The sequence below is a fragment of the Schistocerca piceifrons genome, chromosome 11, assembly GCF_021461385.2.
Source record: "Schistocerca piceifrons isolate TAMUIC-IGC-003096 chromosome 11, iqSchPice1.1, whole genome shotgun sequence".
Taxonomy (NCBI): Eukaryota; Metazoa; Arthropoda; class Insecta; order Orthoptera; family Acrididae; genus Schistocerca; species Schistocerca piceifrons.
Window position 1 is genome coordinate 49707336 of NC_060148.1, and position 16493 is coordinate 49723828.

General features: G+C 39.8%; 1 protein-coding gene across 1 annotated transcript; it reads left to right on the forward strand.

The window, feature by feature from the left end:
* Positions 1–2082: 2082 nt before the first annotated feature.
* Positions 2083–2691, forward strand: LOC124719664. Its single transcript, XM_047244876.1, has one exon. The coding sequence runs from the start codon at positions 2083–2085 to the stop codon at positions 2689–2691; it is 609 nt and encodes a 202-aa protein (XP_047100832.1).
* The last annotated feature ends 13802 nt before the right edge of the window (positions 2692–16493 follow it).

Here is a 16493-nt window from a genome sequence, read left to right on the forward strand (position 1 = left end):
AACAGACCTCGTCTGGACTCAAGACCTGCTTTGTGATGAAAGCTCCAAGACTGAAACATCAGGCAGAACTGAAATTATGTGACTCAGTTCGGAAAATATTGGAGGAACATCAGCCGAGGTACTCACCGCCACAGAAGGGATTGAAGGCGAGCCTAAACTGGAAGACACAATTGACTCAGATCCCAGAAGAGGGCTGGAAATTATTACTGACTGCATTCGAACGACTTTGGTCATGCGAGGTCCTCCTGAGCGCATTAAGGAAGCTGAAGATTGTCCTAAAAACGCAAACAACCAGCGTTTCAGTCCTGTGCACTACAGATATTCTTTGAAGAATTTAGAAGACGCAGATAGACATTAGTTGGTGTACTCAAAGAGCAAGGATGCTGTATTCTGCTTTTGTTGCAAACTTTTTTTGTCATCTACAGTAAAAATTGCAAAGAATGGTATAAGCAACTGGCGGCACCTTGCTTCATATCTCGAACGTCATGGGAAGTCTACCGAGCATTTGAATTCACATAAAAAGTGTATCGTGTTTTCCAAGGCACTGAAAAAGTCATGAACTGTCGATGCCCATCACCAAAGGCTTCTGAATACTGAAAGCTAACATTGGAAAAATGTTCTTGAGTGCTTAAAAGCACTAATTCATTTCCTGAGTCGGCAATATCTGCCTCTGAGAAGAAGTACGTATACACTCTTTCAGCCTGACAATGGAAACTTCTTGAAATTCATTGAATTATTCGGAAAGTTCGACACTGTGATGATGATGGAGCACCGGCACAGAACAAAGCAACGTGAGAACAAGGGTTGTCATTGTCTTGGAAAAGAAACACAAAATGAAATAATTCATCTTATTGGATCATCTATAACCAACAACATTCTATTAATGATGAATTACTTTTGAATGCATTATGGGAACAGCAGTGATCAATGTCTTGTAAATAATTACTATTAAAAACAGTCTTGATCACGATTTATTTAACAAGGTGACCGGTTTCGACCACTACTGTGGTCATCTTCAGACCATTGAGTAGGAACCCCTTTCTGTTGGAGAATCACAGAAAGGGGTTCCTACTCAATGGTCTGAAGATGACCACAGTAGTGGTCGAAACCGGTCACCTTGTTAAATAAATCGTGATCAAGACTGTTTTTAATAGTAATTATTAATGATGAAGTCTGCAAAGTATTACAGTATAATTCTATAATTCTGGACTCCACACCAGATGTATCAAAAGTTGAGCAGATGACAGTTGTGGTTCAATTTGTCCAGGACACAAGACTCGACAGGGTGTATGATGTCCGAATTTGGGAGCATTTCCTGGGATTTCTTCCAGTGCCTGATTCTTTAAGCTCCATTTTGACACAGATCATACTCAAGTTCTTGGAAGATAAAAAAATCCTATTGTGTAATATGAGAGGGCAAGGATATGACAGTGGAATAAACATGAAAAGAAAGAAGTCTGGTCTCCAGAAGAGAATTTCAGATATGAACAAGATAGCATTTTATGTACCGTGTAGCAGTCACTCATTGAATCTTATTGTAAACGATGCCGCTATGTCTTCTAAATATGCTGTTTCCATGTTTTCGACAGTGAAAAGCTTGTATGACTTCTTCTCGTCCTGTGTTCGACATTGGGATGTCTTGAATAACTATCTGCCTAACCTGTCACTGAAGCCACTGAGCGATACTAGATGGGAAAGTCTCATTGATGCACTTACTCCCCTGAGGTTTCAAATTGGAGCGTTTATGATGCACTGGTTCAGATATCAGAAGAATTCAATGGGATGACCACTCACGAAGCAACGTCACTTGCGAATCAAATAAAAAATTACACCTTCCTCACTTTTCTGGTAATCTGGTATGACGTTCTGCTTCACATCAGTGTAGTCAGTAAGACCCTCCAGACCACTGACATAAATGTTTCTGAGGCTGTGGAAATGCTTGAAAAAACGAAAGCATATTTTGAGACCTGCAGAACAGAAGAAAAGTTTGTGTCTTTCTTCACAGATTCCAAAGAATTTGCTACAGAATTAGAGCTATAAGTTCTAATGTTACCATGGATAAGTGTTTCCCAGCGATGAAGTATGAAGCCAATACACTTTACCTATGAAGGAAGGGATGACACAATAGATGACCCAACAAACTGTTACAAGATTGAATTCTACTATCATTTTTTAGATATAGTAACCACATCTTTGGATGAGAGATTCAGTCAGCTGAAATCTCATTGTGATTATTTTGATTTTCTCTATGACATTGGTGAGCTGAAGAATGCACCTCCTGACAACCTGGACACAAAGTGTAGAAACCTCACAGCGATTTTTCAAGATCATGAGTCAAGCAACATTGATGCACTGGAGTTGAGGGAAGAACTAAAAGTGCTTTCAACATTGTTGAAACTTGAAATAGGTCCAAAGGGGACTCTGCAGTTTATAGGAAGACATAATTTTTGCCCTAATGTTAATATTGCTCTGAAAATTTTCCTAACACTCCCAGTGACAGTTGCGAATGGAGAGAGGGTTTTCTCAAAACTGAAATTGATAAAGACATACCTCCGATCAACAATGGGCCAAACTCGTTTGAATACTCTTGCAACAATATCGATTGAGCACGAGCTTGCAGAGGACTTAAATTATACAGATCACGTGAAAGAGTTTGCAGAAGCAAAAGCCAGGAAGGTTCGATTTGTCTAAAATTTTTATTATTATAATCAGTGTCTTGGTTATTTACTATGTTTTTTCTTATTTTGTTCAACATTAAATAGTTATTGTGAATATTATTGTTCAAACCAAATTATCATTAAATTGTAAATATATTGTGTTTTCCGTTGAATACACTATCTGTTCATATTCATTGAAAAATGATTATTTACGTTAACTGTAAGTTCATGTGGCACGAGATTCGCCGAGTGGTCTGAGGCACTGCAGTCATGAGCTATGCGGCTGGTAATGACGGAGGTTCGAGTCCTCCCTTGGGCATGGGTGTGTGTGTTTGTCCATAGGATAATTTAGGTTAAGTAGTGTGTAAACTTAGAGACTGATGACTTTAGCAGTTAAGTCCCATAAGATTTCACACACATTTGAACATTTTTGTAAATCCACAAGGCTTATTAAAATGAGTCAGATTTCTCCAATCAAGTTTGACTCCATTTTTGAGCTGGTGCCCAGCGACTGTTTTGTATAAATCTGTAGAGAGTGTCACCAATCAGTCGCAATTTTTGTTTTTATTTTCCAGATCTACATAGATTTTGGGCACAGTGTGGCTATTCTCAATGCTTTGAGTTATGTTTACATCTATATCGTCATGCTGAACGTAACTGTCAACATGACGGTTTAGATGTAAGCACACATTAAAAGCTTTGAGACTAGCCATTCAGTGGCCAAAACCTAGGTAGATCTGAAAAGTAAAAACAAAAATTGCGATTGATTGGCGACATTTCCTATAGATTTGATTAAATAAAATGATCACCATTCAAAGATAAGGAAAATTAGAGCTCATATCGAGGCATTCAGGCAGTCATTTTTCCCTCATGCAATCCACGAGGGGAACAGACAGGGGGAAATATGACTTTGGCGCAAACTGTGCCCTGCACCACACACCGCTTGGTGGCTAGTGGAGTATATGTGCAGATGTAGATCCTTCAATGAGACACAGATCAATAAACAAATGTGCCCAGCTTGATGCAGTGTTCCTTAACTTCTGGAAGGTGTTCGGTAAAACTCTGCACTTTCATTTACAAAACAAAATATAAGCTTACTGAGCATCAGACCAGGACTTAATAGCCAATAAAACTCAGGATGACATAGTGGATAATATCAGAAGCAGTTGGGAATGCCAGTTGTCTCTGAACATAAAGAACTATAGTGTATTTTCTACAAATAGACAGAAAAAGAGACAATAATTGCTTACATTATTAGTAATAAAACACCAGGAATGAAAACAACAGTAAAATATCCTGGAGTGACCATTCACAGTGACTTGAAGTGGAATAACCAGATTAAATAAATAAAAAAGCACAAATGAAGCTGAGATTCATTGGCAGAATCTTAACAAATAAAATTAAAACAAGGAAGAATGCTTACAAACCAACTTTTTGACCTAGTCTCGATATTACTCGTTAGTCATTCACCATTATCCAGTTTTATTAACATAAGGGATATAAATGATCCAAAGAAGAACCATTATTTTTTTTTTCCCCAACAAGATCATTTATTAAGCATGAAAAAACAAACTCCTGTAGCACACACTACAAGAGGTATCATGCACCATAGTGAGGTTTAGTGTTTAAAATCTAGGGGCTTACTTTCAACATCTTGCAAAAGTCTGTTATGTCCCACATGCATCTCATGAAATGACCATGAAGGGAAAGTCATTAGAGCTCATAAAGAGGCTGCTTGGCAGAAATACCCTATGCCAGGTGCTTACACAGTGCAGATGTAAACGTATCTAGGTGTTGTTACTGATGTTGATGAACAGCTCTGTGAGCCTCTTACTTGCAGGCACGGTGTGGTTTAATGTGTTGTAGGACTATTAGTGAACTGAGTGACACTTCTTCCCTTCCCTAATTTACCCCTACTTCTCCCAGATACAGGAACTGCTCTTACAGAAGACAACACTAATACTGCTGCTATCATCCTGTCAGAGTCGACAATTAAGCTTACAAACACACTCTGAAATACTGAAACTTTCATTGGGTGCCATCCATAAATTGATGACAGCAAACTGACATGAGTTGTGTTTATGTATGGTAAGTTCCAAGACTGCCGATTCCTGAACTAAAGAACATTTGCTTGTATGTGCGCATGCAATTGAAGCTGATGCTAGAGGGACATCCAGAAGTTCTTTCAAAGGAAGTAGTCGCTGCAGAATCTTGGACACATAATTCTGATCAGCAAGTTCCTCCCAAAAATGCAAAAATGGGTTTTGTGCTGGGAAACGTATGGTCCTCTCATTTTTTGATATCCATGGAATGATTATCAGCCTTTTGTACCTGGACACATGTCAATAACAGCACATATTACTGAGATGTCCTGGAAACTTTGCAAGTCCGTATCAGGAGCAAAATATACACATGAACAGCATGGATGCTGCACCATGATAATGCATGTCCACATACTGCAAATATTGTTGCTGAATATCATGCAAACATCAATTTGAGGCGCTTCCTTCACCCTCCCTAGTCAAGATTTAGCCCCCTGTGACTTTTTTCTTTTCCCTAACCTGAAGAAACACACCTATGGGTCTGTGGGAGACATTTTTCATCATCAGAAGCAGCAGTGAAGGCTGTGTAAGTGATTCTGAATGACCACTCAAACAACAGTTTCCAGCATGTCTTTGTAGACTGGCCCCAGATCTGAGACAATTGCATCACATACAAAGGAGACCATGCCGAGGAGGAGGACCGAAATTATGAGGATGAGTAAATGTATGTTGGTGAAATAAGTAATGATCAACTTTCTCTGAATAGCCTTCATATTACAGAGAATGACAGTGAAGGTGAAGCGGACAGTGAAAGTGCTGTTTGAGGGATAGAAATAATGCCACATGTGGAGGCAATGGCATAGTTGGAAAAATTAATTGTTTACCCAGAGCATCAGCTGGAAACATTCACAGTGAAACTGATGTAGGTGAAACGGCTATACAATTGTGCTGCTTTCTAATACTACACACGTTTGAAATAAACTTACATACAGTTTTAATAAATGAATGTGAGTAGGCTTAAGTAAACATAGAGTGCCAAAGAAATTTTTTTGTTAGGGCCACAATAAAAAAATTGTATATTATAGTAGACATTAGAATTTTTTGATTCAGTAGAGGATTTCAAGATTATAAAGATTTTTCAGTAATCTACATTACATCTGGTCAAACCTAATCTGAATAAATGAGGTAGTCTAGTGTACTACAAGTGAGGGTACTATTTGTAAATTCTAGGAACTGCCAAATTTTATAAATTTTTTAGTTATTCTAAAATGAAATATGAATGATTTTTTATTCATCTAATTGGTGAGGATCATGTTTGTTCTCGTTTCTGTAACATTATTCTCCCTATTTCATGTTTATTTAACATGAGCCATAAATTGTGGTGCACCTTTTGCTTGAATACAGTAATTATTGTATGAAGATCATTAAGAGACATCCTGTTTCATTACAGTATGCCTTGTTTACAGATTTTACTGGCACTGTGGATAATCTTTCTGATGTTGAATTGATGGATTCGTACGCAGCAAAAGCTGAGTCAAATTGTGTGGTCCCTTGTTCAGCTGGACTGCTGTTCCCTTTGTAGAATCTGAATTTCCTGATTGGGTGCCACTGAGAAGCTCCCATTTTGCAAATTTAACTGGGCCTAGCAACCCATACTCTGTACAGAACAAGCTAAGAAAAGCTGACATGTCATATGATATGCAGAAAATCTACTTGTCCCCCTCCAACAGGGCTCCATTAGAAGCGTAACTATGAGGGTATAAGTAATTGAGCTTAGGGCCTCAAAGTGTACAGTTGTGTCACCTTTCTGTCTGCATCTTGAACCGAAGGACCAATGCAGGGAGTCAGTGTGCAGTCAGCATCCACCCTCAGAGGGAGGGTGGACTGCAAGCTATCCATGATCTGTATGGGGGATGCACACCCTTGTTGCCACCTAGACATCATCAGCCATCTATCAGCTTTATCCATGGGGAGGGGTGAATACGGTTGACCAGAGCACTGCTGCTCAGCAATGGACTTCTGGCATTATTTACAGCATCCAAGCACTCAACATGAGGACCATGAGCAAGAGCAGAGGTGTGTAGCCAACAAGACTGCAGAGGTCTGGGGGGGAGGGGGGGGGGGCGAGGGGGTGCTCATTCTTTACCACTGGCAGTGTGGATGGCGTCACCTGCTGGTGGACTGCTCAGCATCGCAGTATTTTTTTTTTTTTTTTTTTTTTTTTTTTTTTTTTTTTTTTTTTTTTTTTTTTTTTTGTGGGGGTGAGGGGGGTCATAGTCTTCTGACTAGTTTCATGTGGCCCACCACAAATTCCTCTCCTGTGCTAACTTCTTTGTCTCAGACTAGCAGTTGCAACCTACGTCCTCTATCATTTGCTGGATGTACTCCAATCTCTGTCTTCCTCTACAGTTTTTGCCTTCTATAGCTCCCTCTAGTACCATGGAAGTCATTCCCTCATGTCTTAACAGTTGTCCTATCATTGTATCCCTTCTCCTTATCAGTGTTTTCCACATATTCCTTTCCTCTCCGATTCCGTGCAGAACCTCCTCATTCCTTACCTTATCAGTCCATCTAGTTTTCAACATTCATCTGTAGCGCCACATCTTAAATGCTTCAATTCTCTTCTGTTCTGGTTTTCCCATAGTCCATGTTCCACTTCCATACAATGCTGTACTCCAGATGTACATTCTCAGAAATTTCTTCCTTAAATTAAGGCCAATATTTGATATTAGTAGACTTCTCTTGACCAGAAATTCCATTTTTGCCACTGCTGGTCTGCTTTTAATGTCCTCCGTGCTGCATCTGTCACTCGTTATTTTACTGCCTAGGTAGCAGAATTCCTTAACTTCATCCACTTCATGAGCATCAATCCTGATACTAAGTTTTTCGTTGTTCTCATTTCTACTGCTTCTCATTACCTTTGTCTTACTTTGATTTACTCTCAATCTATACTCTTTACTCATTAGACTGTTCATTCCATTCAGCAGATCATGAAATTCTTCTTCATCTTTACTCAGGATAGCAAAGTCATCAGTAGATTGTATCGCTGACATCCTTTCATCTTGAATTTTAATTCCATTCCTGAACCTTTCTTTTATTTCCATCATTGCTTCCTTGATGTACAGACTGAACAGTAGGGGCAAAAGACTACATCCTTGACTTACATCCTTTTTAATATGAGCACTTCATTCTTAGTCACCCACTCTTATTATTCCCTCTTGGCTGTTGTACATATTGTATATGATGTGTCTCTCCCTATAGCTTACCCATATTTTTCTCAGAATGTTGAATATCTTGCACTATTTTACATTGTCAAAAACTTTTTCCAGGTTGACAAATCGTATGAACATGTCTTGATTTTTCTTTAGTCTTGCTTCCATTATTAACCGCAATGTCAGGATTGTGTCTCTCATGCCTCTATTTTTCTAAAGCCAAACTGATCATCATCCAGCACATCCTCAATTTTGTTTTCCTTTCTTCTGTATATTATTCTTGTCAGCAACTTGGATGCATGAGCTGTTAAGCTGATTGTGCAATAATTCTCACACATGTCAGCTCTTGCCATCCTGGGAATTGTGTGGATGATGTTTTTCCAAAAGTCAAACAAAAATTACATGAAGCAAAATGTAGTGTGAGGAGGGCTATGCAAGAGGCGTTCAATGAATTCGAAAGTAAAGTTCTATGTACTAACTTGGCAGAAAATCCTAATAAATTTTGGTCTTATGTCAAAGTGGTATGTGGATCAAAAAAAAAATGTCCAGACACTCTGTGACCAAAATGGTACTGAAACAGAGGATGGCAGACTAAAGGCCGAAATACTAAATGTCTTTTTCCAAAGCTGTTTCACAGAGGAAGACTGCACTGTAGTTCCTTCTCTAAATTGTCACACAGATGACAAAATGGTAGGTATTGAAACAGATGATAGATGCATAGAAAAACAATTAAAATCGCTCAAAAGAGGGAAGGCCACTGTACCTGATGGGATACCAGTTCAATTTTACAGAGTACGCGAAGGAACTTGCCCCCCTTGTTGCAGTGGTGTACTGTAGGTCTCTAGAACAGCGCAGCATTCCAAAAGATTGGAAAAAGGTATAGGTCATTCCCATTTTCAAGAAGGGACGTCGAGCAGATGTGCAGAACTATAGACCTATATCTCTAACGTCGATCAGTTGTAGAATTTTGGAACATGTATTATGTTCGAGTATAATGACTTTTCTGGAGACTAGAAATCTACTCTGTAGGAATCAGCACGGGTTTAAAAAAAGACGATCGCGTGAAACCCAGATCGTGCTATTCATCCATGAGACTTAGAGGGCCATCAACATGGGTTCCCAGGTAGATGCCGTGTTTCTTGACTTCTGCAAGGCATTTGATACAGTTCCCCCACAGTCGTTTAATGAACAGAGTAAGAGCATATGCACTATCAGACCAATTTTGTGATTGGATTGACGAGTTCCTAGATAACAGAATGCAGCATATCATTCTCAATGGAGAGAAGTCCTCCGAAGAAAGAGTGATTTCAAGTGTGCCAACAGGGGAGTGTCGTAGGACTGTGCTATTCACAATATATATAAATGACCACGTGGATAACATCGGAAGTTCACTGAGGCTTTTTGTGGATGATGCTGTAGTATATCGAGAGGTTGTAACAATGGAAAATTTTACTGAAATGTAGGAGGGTCTGCAACAAATTGAGACATGGTGCAGGGAATGACAATTGAATCTCAATGTAGACAAGCATAATGTGCTGCAAATACACAGAAAGAAAGATCCTTTATCATTTAGATACAATATAACATATCAGCAACTGGAAGCAGTTAATTCCATAAATTATCTGGGAGTAGGCATTAGGAGTGATTTAAAATGGAATGACCATATAAAATTAATCATTGGTAAAGCAGATGCCAGACTGGGATTCATTGGAAGGATCCTAAGGAAATGCAGTCTGAAAACAAAGGAAGTAGGTTACAGTACACTTGTTCGCTCACTGCTTGAATACTGCTCACCGTTGTAGGATCCATACCAGATAGGTTTGATTGAAGAGATGGAGAAGATCCAGCGGAGAGCAGTGCACTTTGTTACAGGATCTTTTAGTAATCACGAAAGTGTTACAGAGATGACAGATAAACCCCAGTGGAAGACTCTGCAAGAGAGACACTCAGTAGCTTGGTGCGGGCTTTTGTTGAAGTTTCGAGAACATACCTTCACTGAGGAGTCAAGCAGTATATTGCTCCCTCCTATGTATGTCTCATGAAGAGACCACGAGGATAAAATCAGAGAGATTAGAGCACACACAGAGGCATACCAACAATCTTTCTCTCCACGAACAGTACGAGACTGGAATAGAAGGGAGAACCGATAGAGGTACGCAAGGTACCCTCTGCCACACACTGTCAGGTGGCTGGTGGAGTGTAGATGTATGTGTAGATATGTCTTTCTTCCCAACTTCTGTTATGCAAGGGCATCTCTAGAATATCCAGACATTGTAGAAAGTGCAAGCTGAAGATTTTAAAGAAATAATTAGACCAAATTTGCTTATGATTACTACTCAATGATGTCATAGGCATAAGATAACCAGTGTAAATACTTGGATTTCTGAAGCTGAGACATTTAGTAACTGTTAATTAGTCATCAGTTAGTATGGCAGCCTTGTAAGTTTGCAGTGAACCTACTTCAAAGTTGATATATGATGTAATTCCTATGGTTCACCTGATGACTTCAACTTCGAGACACCAGCTTGCCAACCTGGTGCACTTCCCTGCTTTGCTGCTTGTTGTCATTGATATGAAGATTTATGCACCTACAATCAACAATTCACTAGGGTTCAATCAAGGGTGACTTGTGAGCTGCTGATTTCATACCTTCAGGGAGAGGTGCATTCATGTTGCTACCTTGTTGTACCTGTGAGCAGCTACTGAAGTTCTGGGTGTCTCTTGGTGGGAGGCTATGGCATACTTCTATGTGGCTGCTGTCATTCCATCTGGAGGTGCTGGCTGCTGACAAGGACATGAGCTACAAAGTCAATACGGGTGCTTTGGGTGAACAGCCCACTAGGCTGTTAGTGACTCAACTATACAGGCAATGCCTGCAGACAACTGGGATGGCATCCTACTTGATGCTACCCTCACTGAGTGGTGTGTTTCCTACTTCCTGACCACGCATGCCACTCCACTGCCACTGAGCAACACCACTGGTAAGTTATTTCTGTTGTATAAACCCTAACAAATATATTTTCACCCAACACTGCCTCACTGATGGCTTCAGGCTTGTCACAACCCACACCCTGTGCTTGGCATCCTGCCCACACAGAGGGAACAGTTCCATGTATTTCCAAAACTTCTTACTACAAGTCAACTTCTTCTAAAATTAGTTGTAGTACACTACCGGCCATTAAAATTGCTACACCAAGAAGAAATGCAGATGATAAATGGGTATTCATTGGACAAATATATTATACTAGAACTGACATGTGATTACATTCTCACGCAATTTGGGTGCATAGGTCCTGAGAAATCAGTACCCACAACAACCACCTCTGACCATTATTACGGCCTTCATACACCTGGGCATTGAGTCAAACAAAGCTTGGATGGCGTGTACAGGTACAGCTGCCCATGCAGCTTCAACATGATACCACAGTTCATCAAGAGTAGTGACTGGCATATTGTGACAAGCCAGTTGCTCGGCCAACATTGACCAGACGTTTTCAATTGGTGAGAGATCTGGAGAATGTGCTGGCCAGGGTAGCAGTCGAACATTTTCTGTATCCAGAAAGGCCCGTACAGGACCTACAACATACACTCGAGCATTATCCTGCTGAAATTTAGGGTTTCGCAGGGATCGAATGAAGGGTAGAGCCATGGGTCGTAACACATCTGAAATGTAATGTCCACTGTTCGAAGTGCCGTCAATGCGAACAAGAGGTGACCAAGACGCGTAACCAATGGCATCCCATACCATCACACCAGGAGATACACCAGTATGGCGATGACAAATACACGCTTCCAATGTGCCAATGTGTGTTCACTGCGATGTCGCCAAACACTGATGTGACCATCATGATGCTGTAAACAGAACCTGGATTCATCCAAAAAAATGACGTTTTGCTATTCGTGCACCCAGGTTCATCATTGAGTACACCACTGCAGGCACTCCTGTCTGTGATGCAGCGTCAAGGGTAATCGTAGCCATGGTCTCTGAGCTGATAGTCCATGCTGCTGCAAACATCGTCGAACTGTTCGTGCAGATGGTTGTTGTCTTGCAAACGTCCCCATCTGTTGACTCAGGGATCGAGACGTGGCTGCACAATCCATTACAGCCATGCTGATAAGGTGCCTGTCATCTCGACTGCTATGAGGCCGCTCGGATCCAGCACTGTGTTCCGTATTAACCTCCTGAACCCACTGACTCCATATTCTGCTAACAGTCATTGGATCTCGACCAACGCGAGCAGCAATGTCGTGATACGATAAACTGCAATCACGATAGGCTACAATCAGACCTTTATCAAAGTCAGAAACTTGATGGTATGCATTTCTCCTCCTTACACAAGGCATCACAACAACGTTTCACCAGGCAACGCCGGTCAACTGCTGTTTGTGTATGAGAAATCGGTTGGAAACTTTCCTCATGTCACCACATTGTAGGTGTTGCCACCAGCACCAACCTTGTGTGATTGCTCTGAAAAGCTAATCATTTGCATATCACAGCATCTTCTTCCTGTTGGTTAATTTTTGCATCTGTAGCATGTCACCTTCATGGTATAGCAATTTTAATGGCCAGTAGTGTATTCAACTGTAAGTGTCCTCTCCTTGATCCTCATAACTGCCCATTTATCTTAATATAAACATTCCCACAGTCACCATGTTTTTCAATTACCTACTGCAATGTCCTTGTATTATTCTTCTTAACTTCATTCATAATCAGTGCACTGACTTCTTTTCAAGAACCTGCTAATCTTGATCACCAACTTTCTTCCATCCACTTCCAGTTAATGATACTTAATCATTCCCAAAGATGATTTTTATCTTATGGAAAATATGTACACATCTAAATTACCTATATATTCAGCATCACAGAACAAATTTCTCTACATAACAAATACCAACCATAAACAGTCTGGTGACTCCATTTTGCTGAGCAACAACAGGATGGCACACACTTACACAGCCATAAGCAATATTTCAAAAAACAATATTTCTAAAACTGATTTTATGACCTTCAAATCATGTGCCCTTACAAATCCACTTCCATGTTCCATCTTTCGAGCAAACTCACCATAACACATAACAGTTGGAACTTTACTGTGGAACACAGTCTTCCAGCTAGAAGCACATATGTATTTATGCACAATGTCACCAAAACTTCTGAGAAATTCAAACAACTGAAAATTGCAGTTCCCAATCATACAAAAATCGTGAAAGTCAATGGAACTCCTTGATCCCAACATCAAACCATTTAATTTCATTCACTAGATGATGAGGGAGCTGTTTTTACCACTTTCTTCCTCACTAATGCCAAAGTAACATAAAACTTCCATTACAATCAACAAAATCACATAATACAACAGAGAGGTGACTATGCCATGAATACACAACGAAATAAAGCCTGAAAAATAAATGGTTGTGCGGAAAGAGTAAATGCGAAGTAGGAACCAATTTTCCCATGACAGTCAGCTGCACTCTATTATATATCACATGGGCTGTGCCTACCATGATGAAGTTTGGCCTCTTGACTGGTATGCTTGCACAATCACCAGACACTTCTGTGTCTTAAGGGTGCTTTACAGCCATTGTAAATTTTATTTGTGAACATTGTGAACAAGAATGTGTCCAGTGCCTAACCTTGTGCAGTTCTCTGCTTTATAATGCCCAATATTACTTTGGTTTTACTCCTGTGAGAAGTTTATCAATCTGACCATCTGTTTTCTATTGTGCAACAGGAAAAACATTAATATCACAAATTTTAGTTTACCAAGTACAATTTCATGCTTTAAACATACAAATCCTTTATCAAAGTCACAGTACACACCAAGAAGATAATTATTCTTGCTAGGCCCTGCAAGATTCCAATACTGACGCCACACATGTGCAGAATCATTTACCAGAAGTCCAACCCTGTGAGTTTTTCTGTGACTGACAAATATTTATGTAAGTCAGCACTTACCACAGAAGTATCCACATTATAAATAGACTGAGACCAGTTTATAAAGTGTGATGTATCACATACAAATATTATCACTTTTAATAGATCTCCCACCTATGAAAATTTTTGCCACAAATTCACTGAAAATGATAAAAGTTGAATGGATTCTTCTGCATTGTATTAATCAAAACTTATTGAAAAGGGAAATATTTCTTAAATGACCTATACTAACAGGTTTTACATTTCTACTGCACATGAATTTAGTGCATCCATCTCACTTGTGCATTAAGTAAATGCTTGATATAAAGAAGCTTCACTGAAAAAAGAATTAAACATACTGTTACAAGTCCTGCTAAAATGCTGTTCAGAACAATCAGTAAATAATAGATGATAATGCAAATCAAGTGGAGTAGTACAAGAATACTGGAAAATTAATAACAGTGTCAAAACTCACAGTCTGTTCTTATTACACTACAATATAACCTTTAAACTGAACAATTAATAACATGCAAAATAGAAAAGCGAATGCTTACAATGTTCTCAGTTTCATCCACTTCTAAATTAAGTTTGGGATCCTCCTTGATATAATCAGTGGGCCAAGAGATTCCCAATGGATCGCCAAGAAGCTAAAAAAAAAGGAAACAATCTTTCAAATTAAACTGCTGATACACTTGTGTACATATTCCACATTATCAATATTTATTTTTAATGAATTTTATTCAACTTTTCAGAGATTCTTATCACTTATACACTCAGAAATTTTAAAAATTTAATTTCATGAGCAGCTATTTTATCAACATACAGTCTCCTGATTTCACCCTGTGCTCCACTGCACTACAATCTTTACAGAGAATCAGACAATGTTTTCTCTGATGCAGCATACTTCAAGGTATTTAATGACCTCTACCTTCAACTGCCAATTTCACAGTTTGGCTACAGTCATAGTGTTGTGCTCTCTTCTATCCACTCACATACCACCTTGTCCTAGATATTTAATGACCTTGCCTGCCTGTTTATTGCTGCTGGTTTTATCAAGTTAATGCACTGGCATGCTCACAGCTGTCTCTGGAGTGTGTTCTGGCATGAGAGATACGTTTCTTCTAACAATATGTTGTCACATAATTTTCAGACTTCTTGGTTTTTTCTTCTGTCCAGACATCACAGATTTCTGTGCTGGGCCAAATAACCCACAGATTTTGAGCTGCAGAAATAAAATTTCTCATCATCTACCTTCATGATCTGCGAGAACGCTGTTCTCCAAATCGACACTGGTAACGTCTCAATTTTAACACTGATGGAGATGGTGCACAAATTCACAATATTTTTCACACTTTCACAATATTCTGGATGTACTAATGATGCATTGTTTTACATTCATCTATAACTTGTTGAAAACTTCTCTAGGCTAGTAGATAACAAATTCCAAACATGCACCACTCCTCAAGAAAGAACCACCACGTTTGTTTTCTTAGTGTTGCTCTCCAGGCAAACTTCACTTGCATGGTAGGCTATGAACTTACCACATGTCAACACCTCAGCTTTGGACTTTGCTATGGTTGTGACCTTATGCCATTTACCCACACACAGAATCTCTCACTCAAGTTGACACCTTGACTATTTCTGTTAATTTCCCATGTACTGTGTTGAACACTCTTGGCAAAAAGCAGAACCTTGTCACAAACCTCTATGTATTGTAGTGTCACATATTGTAGTGTCACGATCTAGTTGTAAGTGAAACTTGTAGGAATTTGGAAGAATGCCGCCATGAAGTGTTGCATTAGCCACCATTGGCTGGTAAGTGTAGTGTGGCGACATACAGGATATAAGAATACAAATGCAAAACGTTCATAAGCTGGACTATCCATGCTTGATGAATTCTGTACTGTGCAGTGGTAATGGCATGTGCAGGAAGGATGATTTCACAGCACCTGGGAAAGACTCATGCTGTGAGATAAGTGACCAGGGGCTGGCTAAAAATGAAACAAATGCACCTCAGAGCCACATAAATAGCTGTGAATTTTGAGACAGATTCATTCAGAGTGCAGCAACACCACCATCAGTGCCTACTGTCAGCAGACTCCTGCAGGGGCAATGGGTCATGTATCATGCATGGCAGTCTTCACACACATCTGCAATGGATGTGAACCTGAATCACTGAGTGCAGCTGTTCTGCAATGCAATGAAGTGACAGCAGAAGCAGCAGAGCATTACTGATTGGCCCACTGCCAGACTGCTGGCTGCTGCTCGGCCTTATGTTGGAAATGCAGGGCATGTATGCATGAATTTCCTCACTAGGATGGTAGCCAACCTCCTGTAAGCTATTACCAGTCAGGTCACCAGAGTGGGGCATTGTCTGCCCCACCTTGCTAACAATGTGATGTATATTTGAAGTCTAATAAAATATTTCTCTCAACAACCTGCCCAACATTCCACACACTCACTTCAGTGGCTCTTAAGTAGTGCAAGGATTGGGATGTTTGCGCTCATTATGATGATGTTTGGTGATAGCAGACAGTGCCTACAACTGCCATCCATTGATCAAAAATATGACTTGACTACTGGGGAGGTGCATTTTTGCTGACACATGGTGTGGTGAGTGCAGTCTTTTGTTTTGTTTTGTTTGACTGTGAGGTCTTGGCAAATCAGTAGA